The sequence below is a fragment of the Drosophila kikkawai genome, chromosome 2R (assembly GCF_030179895.1).
Source record: "Drosophila kikkawai strain 14028-0561.14 chromosome 2R, DkikHiC1v2, whole genome shotgun sequence".
In the NCBI taxonomy this organism is placed as follows: Eukaryota; Metazoa; Arthropoda; class Insecta; order Diptera; family Drosophilidae; genus Drosophila; species Drosophila kikkawai.
Window position 1 is genome coordinate 27,196,388 of NC_091729.1, and position 19,386 is coordinate 27,215,773.

Sequence of the window (19,386 nt, forward strand, 5' to 3'; positions counted from 1 at the left end):
GGAAAGAGCATATCTGATTGAGTTAATGCTTCTACATCAAGCCAACATCGATACAAATGTAATATGTTGTAATTATTCAGGATAAAGTCACTGCGAATCTCGATAAATATGGATTTAAAGACGGCGAACATCATTGAAACATTCTAAAGCAATCATTTTGAACCCTGTCATTTCACATTCATTAGAATATATCATCTCTCCTACCTGATTTACAAACAAAATGTATTTTTCTCTTATTTTCCAAAGTCCTATTACCCCAAAGCAGATTCATCTCACGGCGAATCGTATGCAAATCTTATAGAAGACCTATTGCATAACTTGTCACAAATTCGTCGGCAATCTGAACAAATGCCGCCTGCTTATGCTAATGTCTTTCTCATGTCCCGAGGCGAGACTTAGACAGATAACCGCAGTCACAAACGCCACATCACCTCAGCCGAAACGGAAACGGAAACCGAAACTGAAAGTCAGGGGGAGGCGTCGCGAATCTGACGCAATGCAAGACAAAAGGTCAGATGTCAGGTGGGAAATATGCTAAATATGCATATGCCCATCAAGGGATAAGGGGTTGGTTGCTGTGACAGCAGCAGCAGAAGGGTTAGAGGTAGAGTGTCCTTACAGCCAGCTCTGTTGTCAATATAAGATCTGCCAAGCTAGATATGGGGCATATGGCAAAGGAAGGGAGAACGGAACCCCACACCTACTGTACCTAGACTCCGGAGACAACCGAAGGTGCAAACAAGAAAACTAATTGAATTTATGCTAATTAGCCCGCCGTGACTGGGCCATACTTGCAGCGTTAATTATGGGAGCCTGGGCATACGGGGCGTATGCGTAACGTGTAACCTAAATGAAATTCTAATCAATTGCTTGGCAAATTTGCATAATGGCCATGAAGTCGAGGCAAAGCGAGCAAGTAAAGCAGGCCAACGCTCACGCACATACACATTATCAATCACTAATCGATGAAATCGATAAGGTTAAAAGTAAACACACGGACACGCAGGGAAGGCGGAAAAGCGCGTTTTTCCCAGCCACAGCCCCAGCCCCAGCCCCCCCGTTCTCTGTCTAATTAGGCAATGCAACTGCAGTGCCGCCGTGTTTAGTTACAAATTCATCGGGCTTCCAGCTGATTGATTCCCCGCCAGACTGCAGTCGCCCTGCGGGAATGGGAATGGAAATGGTATCAGGAGCTGGTAGAACCCTTCAATCATTTTTATTTCATGATTTATTCATCTAGACACCCGGAATGCTTTTCGCTCAGTTGGATCTGCGGCAGCCGCAACATTTTAATGGCATTTTTAGCCAGCGCACATGGTATGTATGTATGTCCCTATCTGTGGCATGGGGGCTCCGAATTTTATATTTTTTGCTGCCTTTTCCGGGACTCTTAAAAAGTTGCCTGGCCTTTAATTGTAATTGCAATTTTATGTTGGCATTTTGTATTTGTTTCTCCTCTCCAAAGGGAAGAAATAAAGCTCAAAGAGGCCTCAGGTGTTTGGCCAGGTCTTTCCAAGTGCTGTACATTATTCTGTGAAAGTAAATGACATTGAAGGAAGCCTAGGAAAAACAAGAAGCTTAAATTATACCATTTTTTTTTTTATAAGAAAAACTTGAAGAGTAAATAATAGTCTTTCTCCTCCTTCTCCGTTTATAATAACAACATGAAATATTCATATTATTTTTAATTGTGGTACACACATTTCCCAGCCGTCCCTAAACTAGCCTCTCCCGCACCAAGTTATCCAACCATTCCCACTCCTTAGAGCCTTACCTCAAGTAACTGTTAAGCCGGAGGAACATTGGAAATGAAAAAGCAAAGTAATAAGGGGGAAAACCCACTCAATGTTAGTTTAGACTCACTCAAAGTTGAGGCCGCAACTGGTAACCCAGCAACCCAGAGACCTAAATTTCCAAAAGCTAAGCAGCCTTGGCAAAGCTCTGAACCTGGATGCTAGTAAGCTTCCCCAATAATACACCAGTATTTCAAAGTAAGGATTTTCCTACATATAAACAGTTCAGGCTTTCATTTACTTAAACAAACAATTGCATCTTGGACATACACACTGGTATATACACGCATTTACATAACTTAAAGCTTGCTTTAATTGTGCTAACTGATTCTAAATCAATTCTGCTTATGCTTAGGCCTATAAATCAGTGCAGATCGGAATCGTCCACGCGGAAGGGCTTGCGCGAGAGGTATAGAACGATGATGGTGGTCAAGGCGCTGACCAGGAATATGACATCGAACCATCGATGATAGAAATTGAATTGAATTGAGTTGCCCAGGACCTCGGTGATGATCACCCGGTACTCGGCCGGCATATTCATGCGCATCAGCAGCACCGAAGAGCAGAAGTACATGCCCATGATCTGACCCAATATCAGCACGATTATGTTGCTCGATTTGCTCGATGAAATGCGATAGAAGAACTGTAGAACCAAATATAATAAGTAAAGGGTTTAATCCTGGCCAAAACAGCTACCCACCTTGGTGAGCGTCAGCAGCAAGCCTCTTATGGAGGTCACCACAATGCAGCCCACGAGCAGAAAGGATATATGCTGGTTCCAAAAGGCAAAGTCTATGTCAAAGCCACACCAATGAATGGCTATCTCCAGGCCGCGGGTCACGGGATCCTTGCGGCCCACTCTGTCGAAGATGATGTTGATGCAACACTGCCAAGGAAATGAATTGTTTTTACGAGGAAACTTAGTAAACCTGTAATACCCACCATAAATATCTTATAGACGCAGTAGACACTGAAAAAGTGTCCCAAAACATTAAAGTATTTGCCCTTTAGGGTTTGCGACCACCTTTGGCGCTCCTCCATATTTTTCAGGGAACTTAGCTCCAGAAAAACCGAACGCAGCAGCTCCTCCAGGCCATAGACTTCCTGTTTCAACTGATTGATGTCTAAAAATCAAGGATAAGTGAATATAAATAGAGATTTATGGAGCCGTTTTCGAACCTTCGCCATTGCTTGTATTTCTCTGCACGGCCGATGTTAGCATCTCCCAAATCCTGGGCTTTGTCGGATGCAGTTTATTGTGGTTATAAACGGATATGGCAATCCTTCGCTTCTTGCCCGTCAGCATGTCCACTGTTAGGGCCAAACGCCGCTCCAGGCAGATGATGTCATTCCGCGAAACGGGCCTGGCCAAAAAAAAAAGAAGAGTGCAAAATGCATGTCACACACAAAGATAAGAAGGGATTTATGGCCATTCGCTCACTTGATGAAGTAGGTCATGCTGGTGTAGGGATAGTTGACGGCACCGAAGCCGGACAGTATGGCCATTACTGTGACACCAATCACGCTTATCCGGGACACGCCCTGCTCGATCGTAAAGATGCCATGCGAGGCGCTAAGCAGGGGAAATGGCTCGCCAATCCGCCAGAGGCCATATAGAAAGACGAACCAACAGAAGGTGGTTAAGATTCTAACCCATCTATCGGAAACTACAAATAAACTCAAACTTAGATGATGAAATACTTTGAGTAAGAACGTGGCCTTACAGAAGGAAATGCTGTGTATCACAGAGTGGCATATATAAATGGGTATCACGGCAGTGACCATGAACAGCAGCAGGGTGAGGCCCAGTCGCCAGTGGAAGTAACGCGAGCTGGACTCCAGAACGTCGATGATTTCGAATATAATCAACTCGAACATGGTGATGGAGAGAGCGAAGGTGGACGAGAAGATCAACTGAACGGATATGTGCCGGATCTCGTAGTGCTTGAAGAGCTCCCTGTTGAAGAACAGCCAGCCGCCGGCAAAGAACAGCATCTGAAATCGGTTGAATTGGACGTTATTTCTATATTTTCTGGATATATCATACTACTTGCCTGCGAAACAAACACGATCACACAGTCGCCCAGGAAGGCCATTTTGAGGCCTTGTCTCCCTTCAGCTCGGATATGTTAATTGCTTTTCAAGGCAGCCTTTTCACTGGCATCGCTTAGTTGCACTAACTAACTGCAAAAACAAGTGTTCTTGGAACGGAAAGTGCCAACAAGCAAATATAAACAAAAAACGCCGAATAGGTCCGATAACATTTGAGGAAGAACTTTTATCGATATCGGAATCATACTTTCTGTGTGACCGTTTAAATACTAACTTGTTTACCGTTTTCTTTGGTATTTTCTTTTAAGGGGTGTAAAAACACATAACTTTTTATGAAAAATCAAAACAAAATCCGATGACCTCCTGCTGGATGTGCACAAACTCTGGGACGTGGACAGGATGTCTTGCTATTATCGCCAGCACGAGGACACGGCGGTGACCGTGCCGAAATTCACAAACGAAACCTCCAGCGGCGGTGTGACCTACTACGATGTCAAGGTGCGGGTGGGCACCTTGGAGTGGCTGGTGGAGCGGCGCTATCGGGACTTCGCCCAGCTCCACGACAAGCTGGTGGAGGAGGTGGCCATCAGCAAGAAGCTGCTGCCACCGAAAAAGGTACGCCCCTTTAGGTTTGATAATGATAGATGCTTCTATAAACGGATATTTCCAGCTGGTGGGCAACAGACAACCCGCTTTCCTGGAGCAGCGCCGCGAGCAGCTGGAGATCTATTTGAGGGAGCTGCTAATCTACTTTGGCGCGGAGCTGCCCCGCGCCTTGGCCGAGTTCCTGGACTTTACCAAGTACGACATCATCTACCTGCTGCAGGATCTTGCCAAGCTGTTCAACGAGAGCGGGGATGCGCTGCTAAGCTCCAAGAAGGAGTACAACCTGTCGGCCCTGGAGGTGAGGAAAATACCTTTGATATTCCTGTTAAGTAGTTTCAAGTTTCCCACACTGAGCCATGTCAAAATTATTCGTATTTAGTCTTATCCAAGCCAGCCCACGGCGGCTTGGTAATCTCTTTGATAACCTTGTCAGAGGGCGAGGCATAAGCTTTTCCCTGGGCACGCTCCACAAACCTAGCACCAACTTCTCCCGCGAGCTGCAAAAGACCCTCGATTCGGAGAGCAATTTCAGGAAAATTGAAAAGCTCTTCAAGTACCTCCGGCAGCACCGTAAATGGTATCGGGAAAATGACTTGGTCGACCCTCATTACTTCAACTATTTACTCTTGGACCCTAGAGTTACGAATGGGTTGAGGCAGCGCGCACGTAGCATCCATCAAATGGATGTTTGGCTCACTTTTCTCAAAGCCATTTTCTACGTGGGCAAGGGCAAGGCCAGCCGTCCCTATGTTCATCTGAAAAAAGCCCAGAAATTCCTGAATGAAACCCATAGCATAACCCTGGCCAAGGATCCCAAGCTGGCCTTGATTGTGTCCATTTGGCGGGCGGAACGTGGCATCCTGCTGCTACGTGCTTTTCGCGGCATCTCGTCAAAAGATGCGCAAACACGTGAGGCGGCTATTATCGATGCTCTGGGTATGAATCACCTGACCAATCGCCGCCTGGGAGCCTATTGTTCTGGTCCAGCGAGAAGCGAATTCACACGAAGAGAGCAAAGGTACCTGGGAATAGCTTTGCTCTACAAGCTGATGCTGAAATTTCTGGCAAGCGAGGAAAGAGAAATTTATCCCCTGCAAAATAAAGCTGCCATGGCAGCCTAAATATATTTTTAAATACAGAAAAACTGTAACCTTTCGTTTTTACTTTTTAATTTTCCTTCCCAGGTCTATGCCATTAGTGAGCGTCTGAGTCTTCCCTGTCCACCAAGTCTAGATCGTGGCGGCAAATACGACTTCTCCCATGTCCTGGACTTCTGCACTCAGCTGGTGGCCTTGGTAGTGACTCCTGTTAAGGACAATGCCAGCTATGCGCAGGACTACAACACAGTGGACGTGCCAATTGGACGGAGCAATATCATTCCCAACAGACTCAACTTTAACCTGAATGCCTTTCGCAATCTCAAAACCCTGCGTTTCTCCGCCCTGTCCACCGAGAACATTGCCGACATTGAGCTGCTGAAGCCCACGCTCCAGACAATCTGTGTCCACAACACCACCATCCAGAATATAAACCAGGTTCTGCTCTGCGACAATCTGCACAAGCACTGCGATGTGCCCAGTCTTCTACCGGAGACCATTGCTGCCAGTTCCAGTTCTTCCATCTCGAATGGCGGCAGTGCTTTGGTCACGGCGGATGCCTGGAAAGAGCTAACCGAACTGGACTTGACGGGCAATCTGCTGACCCAAATCGATGGCAGTGTGAGAACAGCCCCGAAGCTGCGGCGCCTTGTCCTAGAACAGAATCGCATAAGGTCTGTGCAAAACCTGGCGGAGCTGCCTCATCTGCAGTTGCTGTCGCTGTCGGGGAATCTCATAGCCGAGTGCGTGGACTGGCATTTGACGATGGGAAATCTTGTGACGCTGAAGCTGGCCCAGAACAAACTAAAGACCTTAAATGGTCTGCGGAAGCTGCTGTCGCTGGTCAACCTGGATTTGAGCTCCAATCAGATTGAGGATCTAGATGAGGTTGATTACGTGGCCAATCTTCCTTTGCTGGAGACTTTGAGGCTCACGGGAAATCCCCTGGCGGGAAGTGTGGGTGAGTTATCATCATAACGTTATTTTAATAAATTATATATAATAATTGTTTCAACGCGAAGACTATCGTGCCCGCGTCTTGGCCCGCTTTCACGAACGCGCTGCTGAAATCTCGCTGGACAATGAGCCTGGCAATCAGCAGGAACTGGACACCGCCCTGGTTTTATCGGCCCTGCTGCAGTCCAAGCAACGACAGCTACAGAAATGACCTATGTCTTGATTCCATTCACAAATCTCCAATTGATTAACAAACATTTCGTATATGATATTTTCTGTATTCCTAAATTATTTTAATGTGTTTATCAACCTTGTTTATATATGTTTTTAATTGTCCACCCGATGTGCAATAATGCAATGCTCACCTCGAAAATGAATAGTTAAGTAAATTAAATAAATTCCATGTACTATATAACCTGACAAAAGACTGGCCTCAATTTGTGCTGTTATTTAGATTTTGGATAAGGCCTCGATTTTGATTGTTCCAATTAAACGGCCGCCTTATAAGACGAATGCCAGGATTCCAACTAAACAAACCGTAGCTAACCACCATGAGCCAAGTAGTGGGCTTTCTGTTGGTGCTTCTGCTCACTCCTGTCCATCTACAGCATGTGCGAGGTGGCCACAACTTGACTTTCCTTAAATCTGTGCTTTCAAACATCGCCCAACGGGAGCATTGGCGGAATACCCCCATCTTTGTGGGTCACAACACCAACCAGGATGACCTCAATAGCCTGATGATGTGGCTGCAGCACAGCCTGGCAGTAACCTGCCATACGGTAGACACCTCCATTCCTGCCCACAAGCAACAGCCTCTTGGCCAGTACAACATCAATGCGGACAATGCAGTGAGTCTCCTCTTCTGCCAGAGCTCCCAGGAGATCATCTGGTTTTATCTGGACAAGAGCCTGCGGCGGCTGCGTCGGATTCGATTGATCGTTGTGCTGCCCAATGGAAGAAGTGGATCCTTCAAAGCTCTGAATGCCATATTCCAGCAGCTGTGGCACTTTCAGTTTCTCAACGTCCTGGTTCTGCACAAGGATCAGGCTTACTCCTACACACCCTATCCCAAAGTAAGCTTCTACAAGTTGGACATCAATGGGTATCCACTCTTCCCGCCTTTCACGCAGGACTTCCAGGGATATGTAGTGTCCACTCCAGTGGAGAATGACATACCGCGTGTGTTTGTTTTGAAAGATCAAAAGTCAGGCTGCAGACAGGTGAGGGGATTCGGTTATCGCACCTTCGTGGAGTACCTCCAACGCCACAATGCCTCGCTGTATGTGACCAATCCGAACCAGGAACTGAGCACCACCAGTAGCGTGAATATGGGACGGATGATCCAGCAGATAATGGATGGCCACCTGGAGATCTCGCTGCATCCGTATGTGGATGTGCCGGAGAATATGGGAGATCACAGCTATCCCCTGCTGGTGGCCACCAATTGCCTGATAGTTCCGGTCAGAAACGAGATTCCCCGCTACATGTATCTCCTGCTGCCCCTGAACCAGTGGAGTTGGCTGCTTCTCCTCGGAGCGGTGATCTACATCAGTGGGATTCTCTACTGGGTTCAGCCTGGCGGGGAATTTCTTGCTTGGGATCAGCGAGTTGGATTGAACCTTCTAGACAGCATCAGCCGCATGCTGTACATCTGCTCCCCGGCAAGGATCTACAGGCCAACGGTAAGGTACTTTGCCATTTCGTTTCAACTCACCATCCTGGGATTCGTGGTGACCAACCTGTACAGCATTCAGTTGGGCAGTTTCTTCACCACTTTGGTGGTGGGCGAGCAGGTGGACAGCATGGAGCAGCTGATCGAGCAGCAGCAAGAGGTCCTGGTCAAACACTACGAAGTGAGCACTCTGCTGCGCCATGTGGAGCCCCATTTGGTGGACAGAGTGGCCCGCCTCTTGGTGGGCGTCAATGCCAGCGAGCAGGTGTCCGCCCTGCTAAGCTTCAATCGCAGCTACGCCTATCCCTTCACCCTGGAACGCTGGGAGTTCTTCTCCCTCCAGCAGCAGTACGCCTTTAAGCCCATCTTTCGGTTCTCCTCGGCTTGCCTCGGTTCCCCGATCATTGGTTATCCCATGAGGAGTGACTGCCACCTGCAGTGGTCCCTCAACATATTCATCATGAGGATCCAGGCCGCCGGACTGCTGCAGCATTGGTTTGTCTCCGACTTCAATGATGCCCTGCGAGCCGGTTATGTTCGGCTCCTGGATAATGTCCTGGGATTTCAATCACTGGATGTGGGCGCCCTGTACCTGGGTTGGTCCGTCCTTGGATGTGGCTGGCTACTGTCAGCTTTGATTTTCTGTTGCGAACGATGGCGGTTTTACCATCGACATTAAAATTTTTAATATAAATATTTAAAAAGCTTTGTTCTTTATTTACTGGGTGTGGCTAGATGATCATCACAGGCAAGGGAGAACCAGGGTTTGAGGTTTTAAAACCAGTATTTCACTAATTTGTACTGGGAAAAGCATTTTTATACGTTTCCGACCCCATAAAGTATATATATTCTTGATTGAGTCGATCTAGCCATGTCCGTCTGTCCGTCTGTCCATCTGTCCGTCTGTCTGTTTCTACGCAAACTAGTCCTTCAGTTTTAAAGCTATCTGAATGAAACTTTGCATATAGTCTTCTATATACTCTCACTGCTATATATGTATGTCGGAACGGGCCGGATCGGACGACTATATCATATAGCTGCCATACAAATGTTCGATAAATTTTTAGAAAAATTATTATAACTTTGCTGTTTTTCAACATTTTTGCACAATTTTATATTATTCCATTTTATATTATTTCAGAATTTTGGTACAAATTTTATGAAAATCGGATTTGTTGTTTTTTGTGTTTTTGGGTGGGATAATTTTATACAGGCTCAATAAAAGGGCATTCTTGCGGTGGACAATGAAAAAAACATCAAATATTGCAAAATTGCTAGATCAGCATCACTGGCAGTTAGTGAGATGCCATTTTGCCTAAATAATGCAAAATAACTAGATGAGCATCACTGACAGTTAGTGAGAAATAAATGCAAAAAATTCAAAATAGCTAGATGAGCTCTTTGGCAGTTAGTAAGATGCCATTCTGTCCCAATAATGCAAAATAGCTAGATGAGCATCACTGGCAGTTAGTGAGATTCCATTTTGTCCCAATAATGCAAAATAGCTAGATGAGCATCACTGGCAGTTAGTGAGATGCCATTTTGTCCCAATAATGCAAAATAGCTAGATGAGCATCACTGGCAGTTAGTGAGATGCCATTTTGTCCCAATAATGCAAAATAGCTAGATGAGCATCACTGGCAGTTAGTGAGATTCCATTTTGTCCCAATAATGCAAAATAGCTAGATGAGCATCACTGGCAGTTAGTGAGATGCCATTTTGTCCCAATAATGCAAAATAGCTAGATGAGCATCACTGGCAGTTAGTGAGATTCCATTTTGTCCCAATAATGCAAAATAGCTAGATGAGCATCACTGGCAGTTAGTGAGATTCCATTTTGTCCCAATAATGCAAAATAGCTAGATGAGCATCACTGGCAGTTAGTGAGATGCCATTTTGTCCCAATAATGCAAAATAGCTAGATGAGCATCACTGGCAGTTAGTGAGATGCCTTTTTGTCCCAATAATGCAAAATAGCTAGATGAGCATCACTGGCAGTTAGTGAGATGCCTTTTTGTCCCAATAATGCAAAATAGCTAGATGAGCATCACTGGCAGTTAGTGAGATGCCATTTTGTCCCAATAATGCAAAATAGCTAGATGAGCATCACTGGCATTTGGTGAGATTCCATTTTGTCCCAATAATGCAAAATAGCTAGATGAGCATCACTGGCAGTTAGTGAGATTCCTTTTTGTCCCAATAATGCAAAATAGCTAGATGAGCATCACTGGCAGTTAGAGAGTTGCCATTTTGTCCCAGTAATGCAAAATAGCTAGATGAGCATCACTGGCAGTTAGAGAGATGCATTTTGTCCCAATAGAGCATCACAGATGCAGTTGAGCATCACTGATGGAAGTGAGCATCACTGATGGAAGTGCATCACTGTTGGAAGTGAGCATCACTGATGGAAGTGAGCATCACTGTTGGAAGTGAGCATCACTGTTGGAAGTGAGCATCACTGATGGAAGTGAGCATCACTGATGGAAGTCAGCAAAACTTTTCATTCAAATTGGCCGCTTTCCAAACTGGGGTAACAGGCGAACAGAAACCAGCAGCAAGCAACTGAAAACTGGTATAAACTGTTATAAAAACATTTGGGCAAAAATAATAATTGGTATAAACTGTTATATTTCATTTTATACATTTATACCTATTTGTTGCCGACAACAACAGTTTATGGCAACAACAACCTTTTTACAACAACATCCCTACAGCAGCCCATCCAAATTTCCGAACATTTCGAAGCAAATTGCCCGTTTCCCAAATTGGGGTAACAGGCGAACAGAAATCAGCAGCAAGCTGCTGAAAACTGGTATAAACTGTTATAAAATGTCCAAGTTCCAAACCATTTAGGAGTCGGCGCAAGTTAGTGGAGACTCAAACCTTTTGAATCCAAATTTAGTTGTTATTTTCAACTGCACCTGGGCACACTGAAACTGATCGTCGTTAAATTCAAATTCGGCAGTCAAATTCAAATTTGGCAGTTAAATTCAAATTCAAATTTGGCAGTTAAAATATTTAAAAAAAATTTGTTTAATTCTAAAAAAAATTCTTAAATAAATATAAAAAATCTAAAAAATGTTAAAAATTCAGAAAAAAAATTTTTAAAATTCAGAAACATTTTAAAAATTTAGAACAATTTTTTAAAAATTTAGAAGAATTGTAAAACATCCGAAAAAAATGTTTAAAATTCAGAAAACAAATTTAAAAATTTAGATTTTGATTTCAAAATAATTAGATTTTTCCCCAAACGATCCCAAATAAATGCCCCCTTCACAAAAAAAAGGCACATTGATTTCACCATTATTTATTGATTCATATTTGTGTGTTCCATCAATTATATTTACATATTTAAATTGCATTTATAAATATTTTAATTATTTACGCCTGCTGCAGGGTTTTAACTAGCCCGGAGCCAAGATCCGATCACCGTCCTCCACTGCCATCGGGTTGAGATCTGTCATCCCAGCTGCTCGCTCCTTCCAGCTTTTTAATATAAAAAATCCGATTTTATAATACAAAATAATATTTTTCTAGTCAAGGAATCATTTCCGACCCCATAAACCACATATATTCTTGATCAGTATCAACAGGGGAATCTTTCTAGACATGTCCGGAAGAAATCGATTTTTTTGCCATTTTTGCGAAATTTGATAAGGGGTTACATCATTAAAATTAGCAAAAATGGCCCAAAATTTTGATTTCCTAAAATTTATATTTAGGTAAACAGTTTTTTTAAACTAATAAAAACTAACACAAAACTGCTTTCCGAATCGAAATTAATGCATTTTTGGCTTAGTTATGATATATTTTAATTGTTACCTGCAAGGGTATACAAACTTTGGCTGGCCAAAGTTAGCTTTCTTTCTTGTTTAGGAATGGAAACTTGCCGATTGTCTTAATTAGCAAAGCTTATAATTAATATTAGCTTCCCTTATCCTTTAAGGAAAATGTGTAATTGCACATAATTAGCCGCTATAAAAGAACCTTTAATAACCCTATTATTGCTTGCTTAGATTGAGCCACTTAAAGCAATCACAGCTACTTGTTATTTAATCAATTTAATGACCCTCTTCCCCTTCCATCCCAAAGAAAACATCAACTTTAAGGACATGTAGATGTTGTTTATTAAACTTAAAATGTTTGCGTCATTTACAAATGAATTTCTTTCCAATATATACGTGAAGTGTTATGCTTTATAGATACTTTAAGTGTTTAATAAGAGAACCCCATGGCGGAGGATATATCGCTGTCTCCGAGGACTTTTGATTATCCGGATATAGTCAACCTCTGTTCCATTGAGATTTCGTTTGTTAAATTTACATTTTAAAGCGCATCCATCGACTGTTATCGTAGTTAATTATTGTACGAATCCTGGGATAATGTTTTTATAAAAATTTCAAATACGAAACCCAACTCACCTCCTGGCAGCTAGTAGTTCTGCCAGTGCAGAGTGTAGTCGCGCGACTTGAGCTTGCCAGGCGGCTTGTATCATTGCGGGTGATGGTGGTGCTGGTGCTGGGCGTGGTAGTGCTGCTGCTCGGCAGCGGCCACGGCATCGAACATGGGCGTGTGCACCTCGCCCAGAAACTGGGGCGTGGGCGGGGCATTCGGCTCGGACAGTTCCCCGATCAGAGGCATGTCAATGTCGGTGGCCAGGGTGCTCTGGCCGTAGCTGCTCAAACCGTAGGGTTGCTGCTGCTGCTGCTGGTGCTGCTGCACCACCGAAACGTGTGCATAGTCTGGAGTGGACTGCACCTGCTGCTGCTGTTGCTGCTGCTGGGGATCCAGGATGACGGGTGCCGCCTCCATTTCCCCAAACTGTATGGGCCCAGGCTGCTGGTGCACGGGCAGACCCTGGTGAACGGGCAGACTCTGCACGGGCTCATCCACTGGCGCCGATAGGTACTCCGGCTGCAGCTCCGACTGGGGCTCAACGCGAGGCTGCTCATGCATCTGCTGGTCCTGGACATGGTGCTCCGACACCTGCTGCAGTTGCTGATCCTGATCCGACGGCGGCAGTATGTCGCTGTTCTGGTCAGCCGAATCCACAGTTTCGCTTAGATCAGCACCCTCGCCAGAGGTGTCGCCATCGCGTCGCACTAGGCCCAACATGTCCAGCATATTGCGCTTGACGGCATTCTCGCTGGCGGCCTCCAGGCTGGGATAGCAGGTGCTGAGGCCGCAGTTGGCCAGATGCTGGGCCATCTTGTTGCCATTGCCAGTGGCAAAGCCGCAGATGCAGTGCATCTCCTGCGGCATATTCACCTCCATGGCGTCCACAAAGTTGCCATTGCAATCCACGCCGTGACGGAACTGGGCCCGCTCGCAGCAGGTCTGGTAATTGCACTTGACGCAGTGCAGCCATCCCCTGGAAATGGTCAAGAGAAAAGTGGAAATAGCTAATTAAATCCCTTTCTACTAGCAGAGGAAGCATTATATGCTGAGGTAATGCCGCGATAAGAAATCTATTGGTACGCATTAAAGCAATTATCTGGTTTGGTGCCTTATAAACCACATTCCTGGGCTACCTCCCTTCAGAAGCGAATCAACAACCACCATGTTCAAGGTGCTTATAACTCTGTTCCTGCTCTTTTCTGCGGAGCCCACAAGGGGCACTTATAACATAACCCTGCTAAAGTCGATTCTGAGCAGCTTGGCCAGTTGCCCGGAGCAAATGCAGTGGACCAACACACCCATCTTCATGGGACACCACACGAAAAGCTTTGAAATGAACAGCCTCATTTCCTGGCTACATCAGGACCTGGGCGTTACGAGTCTAGCCATGGATGCAGTCCTCCAACCCGAACAGCAGAGATCTCTGGGTCACTTCAATGTGACCAGGGACAATGCCATTAGCTTGTTCTTTTGCCACGGCAGCCAGGACATTTTGTGGTATTCCCTGGACGTGAGTCTGCGCAAGTTGCGCCGCAGTCGCCTAATAGTTCTGCTGCGTTCCCAGCGCAGCGGCTCCCACAAGGCTTTGTATAACATATTCAAGAGGCTTTGGAGTCTACAGTTCCTGAACGTGTTGGTCCTGCACAAGGATAACATTTACTCTTACACCCCTTATCCAAGGATAAGCTTCTTCAAGCTAAACATCACCAGAGAACCGCTCTTTTCACCTGCCGCAAGAGACTTTCAGGGCTATGTGGTATCCACGCCCGTGGAAAATGATATTCCGCGTGTGTTCCTGGTGCACAATCCTCTTACGGGTCGTAGGGAGATGCGTGGCTATGCCTATCGCACATTTGTGGAGTATTTGAGGCACCACAATGCCTCGCTACATGTGACCAATCCCAGCCAGGATCTAAGCCCCACAAACAGCGTGAATATGAGCCGCATTATGCAGCTCATTATGGATGGCCAACTGGAGATATCCGTGCATCCCTACATCAAAGCCCCCGAGGATTGGAGCGACAAGAGCTATCCCCTGGTCGTCTCTCCCAATTGCCTGATTGTTCCAGTGAGAAATGAGATACCGCGACACATGTACCTGCTAAGACCCCTCAGCCGCTGTGGATGGTACCTCCTCTTGGGAGGATTGATCTACATAAGCGCCGTGCTATATTGCCTGAGTTCTGAGGGCAGCAGCTGGGAGCAGCGCTTGGGCTTGAGCTTCCTGGAGTCTGTCAGCCGCCTCCTCTTCATCAGCTCACCCACTAGGACATACAGGCCTTCCTTGCGCTACTTTCTGGTCTCCCTGCAGCTGACCATCTTCGGATTCATCCTCACTAGTTGGTACAACATCCAGTTGGACAGCTTCCTCACAGCTCTGCTGGTGGGCGAGCAGGTGGACAGCATGGAGGAGCTGGTGCAGCAGCAGCAAAAAGTGCTGGTCAAGGAGTACGAAGTGAGTACTTTGCTGAGACATGTAGAGCCCCGCATGGTGGACAAGGTTTCTAGGCTTTTGGTGGGCGTCAATGCCAGCGAACAGGTCTCTGCCCTGCTAAGTTTCAATCGCAGCTACGCTTATCCTTTTACCCTGGAACGCTGGCAGTTCTTTGCCTTGCAGCAGCAGTACGCCTTCAAGCCCATCTTTCGCTTCTCCGATGCCTGCCTGGGATCCCCGCTCATCAGCTTTCCCATGCGGAGTGACTGCCACCTGGAGGCCACCATCAACATGTTCATCCTGAAGATTCAGGATGCGGGTTTGTTGCACCACTGGCTGATCTCGGACTTCAACGACGCCCTGCGCGCAGGCTATGTGCGTTTGCTGGGCAATGACCTGGGTTTCCAGGCCATTGATGTCAACACCTTGCGGCTAGGTTGGTTTGTGCTAGGCTTTGGCTGGCTGTTTTCATCCCTAACTTTTGCCTGCGAGTACTGGCACCTCTACTCCCTTCACTTTCGATAATAAATGCACCAAAACTTACGTGTAATGTGTCTCCTCGCTGGCGTAATCCGTGTTGCACTCAGCGCAGGTCTTGCCTTCGAGGAAGGCAAAGAAAACAGGCCGCTTGTAGGTGGAGAACGGTGGCTGTTCACGGTGATGGGTGCGCACCTTGGGCGGCGGTATAAGCAGCGAGTTGTTCAGGAGAAGACGCACCGGCTTGTTGGTCTTGGTCATGCTCACATGATGCTGAACGACGTGCTGCTTGAGGTCTCCCTTCTCCAGGAAGCTGAGCGAGCACTTTTGGCAGCGCAGCGAGCTGTCTTTCTTGTTGATGTGCTCGTCCAGGTGCATGAAGTAGTGTTCGATGCGCAGCGAGTTGATGGCACCGCGTTTCGAGAAGTAGAAAATCTGAAATAAAAGGAATCCCATCATTACCACTCATACCTCTGGAGACTTTCAAGACTATACTCACATCCAAGCAGTAGGGACACTGCAGGAAATTGTGGTTCTTGTGGTCATCGTAGTAGTGCCTAACCACATCCCGATGGGAGGACGAACGATAGCCGCAGGAGTGACACCAATAGGGCAACTCCAGGGTGCTATGCGCCTTCTGCAGATGGGCTGTGAGCAAGTGCAGCGAGTTGTGCCGCTGCTGGCAGATGAGACAGTAGTAGGAGGGTGACCCCTCCGTCTTGGTCTCAGTGGGATGCATAATCTGGTTGTGCTTGGCCAGCACCGACTCCGTGGGATGCTTCTCCAGGCAGAACAGGCACTGGAACTGATGCTGCTTGCCTTCGGGCGAGATGTGCGAGACCAAATGAGTCTGGAGCTTCTCGTTGGAATCGAAGGAGTCGCCGTTCAGGCAAATCGGACACTCCACCACCTTGGGCAGATTGTCGTGGGCGGTGCGGGGCGTGTTGTACGGGAACATCTCGTAGTACTCGTCCGTGCCATCGCTAATGCCATAATATAGCTCCTCCAGGCCCTTGAGCTCATCCTCCTCCTTCTTGATCACCACTGGCACCTTTTCATCTTTTTCTTTAAACTTTTTGGGTGTTATTTTGGCCGCTGCCAGAGCTGCCTTGGAAGATGCTGGACCATATGGCTTCGAGGTGGTGGCCTTGTCAGCCTTGGGCTGATTGGTACTGCCCGGAGGCCGTCCTGGTCCCTTCTTCACCGGCGGAACGCCAGTGGGCGTGGAATTCAACGAACCCGGCGGCCGGCCTCGCTTTACGCCACTTGGCAGGATATCCTTCTCGCGATCCTTCTCCTTCTTGGGCACCTTGCTGGAGATATTGTAGTCGGCATCGTTGATGGCTGGAAAAGAAAAGAACTCAATTTAGTTTAGAAACTCTTTTTCCTTAGGCCTTTGTGCGTTTACTCACTCCAAATTAAAAAAGGGTCAACGAAATCAAAACAAAAACATGGTTGTTAAATTTATTCTCGAGTTTATTTGGCTTTAAAATAAGTTAACACCAGGGGAACGCAGGAAGAATAAACTTAAAATGTAATGGAGAGCATGTGCTGCTGATCCATCGACCTGAGCTCAAAACGAAACAAAAAAAAATTCACTTTTGGAGTGAGAAACGCAGGCAGGCATTGGCTAAAACCGATTAATGGTAGGGAATTCTCCTAATCTATATAAAGGATTAATTGTGAACGAAACTACTAACGTTTCTTGAGGCGCTTGGGTGCGGCATTGGCCGGCGTTTCCTTGTAGTTGGCCGGCAGCACGCTCCAGTCTTTGAAGGGATTGGTGGCCACCTAAAGGAAGGATAAGTAATGTATTATTTCATCTCCTTGACCATGTTCCTTCTCTTTTCCCCCTCACCTGATACAGACGCTGCGTGATGGTCTCATTGGTGGTGACCCTCGTCTGCTCTGCTATGTGTATGATAATGTTATTAAAGGCCTGCAACGCGTATGTGCCAAAGGCCTCGCGCCAGACCAGCTCGTCCAGGAACTGCTGGATCATCTGGCGCGACAGCAGCGACAAGGTGTTCTGGAACATGCGTGGCACAATCCGTCGCAGGTACTCCATCACTGCCGAGTTGTTGTGCTTGGCCGTGTTGTCGGTGGCCGCTGCCTGGACAATATTCTTGAAGCCCATGCTGAACAGGGTGATCTTGTCCACGGTCAAGTCAATGCAAATGGTGCTGTCCTTGTGCACCCAGCGGGACAGTGGCTCCAAAATGGCCTGGAAGCGCTTCTTGTAGTTGCGATCGCCATCGGTAATGGGCTCCACGGCCCTCAAGCGAATGGATTTCTCTGCATAATCGTAGACACCCAGAACCTCAACCTTAACCTGACGCTGGGAGCCGTCTTGGGAGGTAGTGCCCAGGGAGATGACGCCCACCTAGGATGCGGGAATTATAATTAGATTCAGACTCTTTGCAGACTCAGCGCTTGCTTACCTCCACAAACTTGCCGGGACCGCCCAGCTTCTTGCACTTCTGATGCACCGCCAGAGTGCAAATGGCACGCAGCCAGGTGTAGATACCCTTGATGTACACGCTGTCCACCTTGACCCACTGCACCACGTTCTGGATGCTGGTCTGGCAGGCCCAGTGGTAGATCAGCTTCAGCAGGAATGTGGGCGGATGCTGGGCTCCCTCGAAGATGGAGTTGTTGAAGACAGAAACGAAGCGGTAGGGGCAGCATTCGCTAATCCAAACATAGCCGCCGGTATAGGGAAACTTGGTCACATCCGAGTAGATGCCTGGAACCACAAATTTCACGATTATCAAAGATTAGAGGGGGGAATTCTTGTCACACACCCAGTTTCAGCTCGTTGTTGCGGTGATTGATGCAGTGCTGCTGCGCCCGGAGCAGTCCCTCCTGGAGCAGCCACTCACAGAACTTGTTCGGCGTCAGCATCAGCACCAGCTTGACCTTAGAGTCCAGCTTGCTGCGCGTGGCCGCCATATCCTTGATCTTGAGGAACGGCTTGGCCAGCACAACCAGCGAGGGATAGGTTTTGCCCTGCATTTTGTTGTCCTTGGTCTCCTTGCCGTCTTTGCTGTCCTTGCTCTCGTCGCTGCTGCCCACCACCAGGCCACCCACGGAGTTGACCTCGGCCGGGCGATAGTTCTTAGGCGGCGACTCGCCGCCCTCCATCTTGGACTCCTTGGAAGATTTACCGCTCGAGAAGGAGCTCTTCTTGCTCTCCTTGAGCTGGGGCGATGCCTTGCCGGAGGGGGACGAGGCAGAAGCTCTCTTGCCCAGTTTGGGACTCGAGGCGGAGGACGCATTGCCCGCAGCCACTGCCTTTTTGCCTGCCGACAGTGCCAGGCGCTTGGCCAGCGGCACATCGTCGTCGCCCTCGTCAGAGGACTCCAAATAGGCAATGTTGGAACTGTTGTTGTTGTTGTTGCTGGCGGGACTGGAGCGCGGCGGACGACCACGGCCCCGCCCCGTACCAGAGGCAGGGGTGCTGGGCGCGGGAGGGGGGTCGGCCGCCTTGGGCGGCTTCTTCGGCAGCGTGGCCTCCTTGAGGTCCTGCAGCACCTTGCCCTTGAAGGAGTAGGCCTGGAAGACCTGGCCGTTGAACAGCTCCTTGCCCTCGTTGGCGCTCACGGCGTTCTTCAGCGCACCCTTTACCGCGTTATGCTCGTTGGTGATTTTCTCATAGTACGCCAACTGAGCCGGCGACAGCTCCTCCACCCAGATCTCCATGTCCAGGGAGATCTCGCTCCTCGTTACGCGCGTCATCTTGAGGCTTCACTTAAATGCGTCCGCGGGACCCAGCAATTGGGTTTTTTTCAATCAATTTGACGCCGTACAAACAATTCTTTCTCCGTTTTTTCTTTTGAAATATTTTTGGCGTGGATGTACCTGTATTTAGGGTTGCTATCGATATTTTAGTGTGCCCAG

General features: G+C 47.4%; 6 protein-coding genes across 8 annotated transcripts; 4 read left to right on the forward strand and 2 right to left on the reverse strand.

Moving 5' to 3' along the window:
• Positions 1-1,984: 1,984 nt before the first annotated feature.
• On the reverse strand, positions 1,985-4,060 carry GPHR (golgi pH regulator). 2 transcript variants are annotated; one of them, XM_017164631.3, is made up of 7 exons: positions 3,848-4,056; positions 3,518-3,788; positions 3,235-3,460; positions 2,973-3,157; positions 2,736-2,917; positions 2,494-2,679; positions 1,985-2,436 (listed from the first exon to the last, which is right to left on the reverse strand). In XM_017164631.3, exons 1-7 carry the CDS (start codon positions 3,887-3,889, stop codon positions 2,158-2,160), a joined length of 1,371 nt encoding a protein of 456 aa, XP_017020120.1. In that variant the 5' UTR covers positions 3,890-4,056; the 3' UTR covers positions 1,985-2,157. The 2 variants fall into 2 exon arrangements, with proteins under 2 accessions (XP_017020120.1, XP_070139997.1); XM_070283896.1 differs by having other exon boundaries at positions 3,235-3,788; positions 3,848-4,060.
• Positions 4,061-4,102: 42 nt separating this feature from the next.
• Positions 4,103-6,819, forward strand: LOC108073130 (nischarin). Its single transcript, XM_017164630.2, has 4 exons — positions 4,103-4,460; positions 4,516-4,749; positions 5,636-6,509; positions 6,571-6,819. The coding sequence occupies exons 1-4, from the start codon at positions 4,245-4,247 to the stop codon at positions 6,714-6,716; spliced, it is 1,470 nt and encodes a 489-aa protein (XP_017020119.1). The 5' UTR covers positions 4,103-4,244; the 3' UTR covers positions 6,717-6,819.
• LOC108073132 (ankyrin repeat and LEM domain-containing protein 1) lies at positions 4,758-5,595 on the forward strand. The gene has a single exon (XM_017164632.3). The coding sequence runs from the start codon at positions 4,808-4,810 to the stop codon at positions 5,570-5,572; it is 765 nt and encodes a 254-aa protein (XP_017020121.1). The 5' UTR covers positions 4,758-4,807; the 3' UTR covers positions 5,573-5,595.
• A 237-nt stretch (positions 6,820-7,056) lies between the features above and the next one.
• LOC108073075 (uncharacterized) lies at positions 7,057-8,856 on the forward strand. The gene has a single exon (XM_017164542.1). The coding sequence runs from the start codon at positions 7,057-7,059 to the stop codon at positions 8,854-8,856; it is 1,800 nt and encodes a 599-aa protein (XP_017020031.1).
• A 3,424-nt stretch (positions 8,857-12,280) lies between these two features.
• row (relative of woc) lies at positions 12,281-19,376 on the reverse strand. 2 transcript variants are annotated; one of them, XR_011444630.1, is made up of 8 exons: positions 18,291-19,376; positions 17,928-18,232; positions 17,345-17,869; positions 17,187-17,277; positions 15,986-16,830; positions 15,554-15,921; positions 12,599-13,548; positions 12,281-12,551 (listed from the first exon to the last, which is right to left on the reverse strand). XR_011444630.1 is itself a non-coding variant. In XM_017164612.2 (7 exons), the coding sequence occupies exons 1-7, from the start codon at positions 19,222-19,224 to the stop codon at positions 12,669-12,671; spliced, it is 3,948 nt and encodes a 1,315-aa protein (XP_017020101.1). In that variant the 5' UTR covers positions 19,225-19,376; the 3' UTR covers positions 12,281-12,668. The 2 variants fall into 2 exon arrangements, 1 of the variants encoding a protein (XP_017020101.1); XM_017164612.2 differs by having other exon boundaries at positions 12,281-13,548.
• LOC108073120 (Ionotropic receptor 51b) lies at positions 13,738-15,534 on the forward strand. Its single transcript, XM_017164613.2, has one exon. The coding sequence runs from the start codon at positions 13,738-13,740 to the stop codon at positions 15,532-15,534; it is 1,797 nt and encodes a 598-aa protein (XP_017020102.1).
• Positions 19,377-19,386: the final 10 nt, after the last annotated feature.

Bases quoted from the DNA above. Each gene is read 5' to 3' on its own strand.
- GPHR (XM_070283896.1), bottom strand. From the start codon at position 3,889: ATGGCCTTCCTGGGCGACTGTGTGATCGTGTTTGTTTCGCAG. The intron at 3,158-3,234 runs GTGAGCGAATGG...TTTTTTGGCCAG, and splicing joins AGCATGACCTACTTCATCAA to GCCCGTTTCGCGGAATGACA. The intron at 2,680-2,735 runs GTGGGTATTACA...TTTCCTTGGCAG, and splicing joins GCGTCTATAAGATATTTATG to TGTTGCATCAACATCATCTT.
- LOC108073130 (XM_017164630.2), top strand. From the start codon at position 4,245: ATGTCTTGCTATTATCGCCAGCACGAGGACACGGCGGTGACCGTGCCG. The intron at 4,461-4,515 runs GTACGCCCCTTT...GGATATTTCCAG, and splicing joins AGCTGCTGCCACCGAAAAAG to CTGGTGGGCAACAGACAACC. The intron at 4,750-5,635 runs GTGAGGAAAATA...TTTCCTTCCCAG, and splicing joins ACAACCTGTCGGCCCTGGAG to GTCTATGCCATTAGTGAGCG.
- LOC108073132 (XM_017164632.3), top strand. From the start codon at position 4,808: ATGTCAAAATTATTCGTATTTAGTCTTATCCAAGCCAGCCCACGGCGG.
- LOC108073075 (XM_017164542.1), top strand. From the start codon at position 7,057: ATGAGCCAAGTAGTGGGCTTTCTGTTGGTGCTTCTGCTCACTCCTGTC.
- LOC108073120 (XM_017164613.2), top strand. From the start codon at position 13,738: ATGTTCAAGGTGCTTATAACTCTGTTCCTGCTCTTTTCTGCGGAGCCC.
- row (XM_017164612.2), bottom strand. From the start codon at position 19,224: ATGACGCGCGTAACGAGGAGCGAGATCTCCCTGGACATGGAGATCTGG. The intron at 17,278-17,344 runs GTGAGGGGGAAA...TCCTTCCTTTAG, and splicing joins TCACGCAGCGTCTGTATCAG to GTGGCCACCAATCCCTTCAA. The intron at 13,549-15,553 runs GTAAGTTTTGGT...GACCATTTCCAG, and splicing joins AGCGAGGAGACACATTACAC to GGGATGGCTGCACTGCGTCA.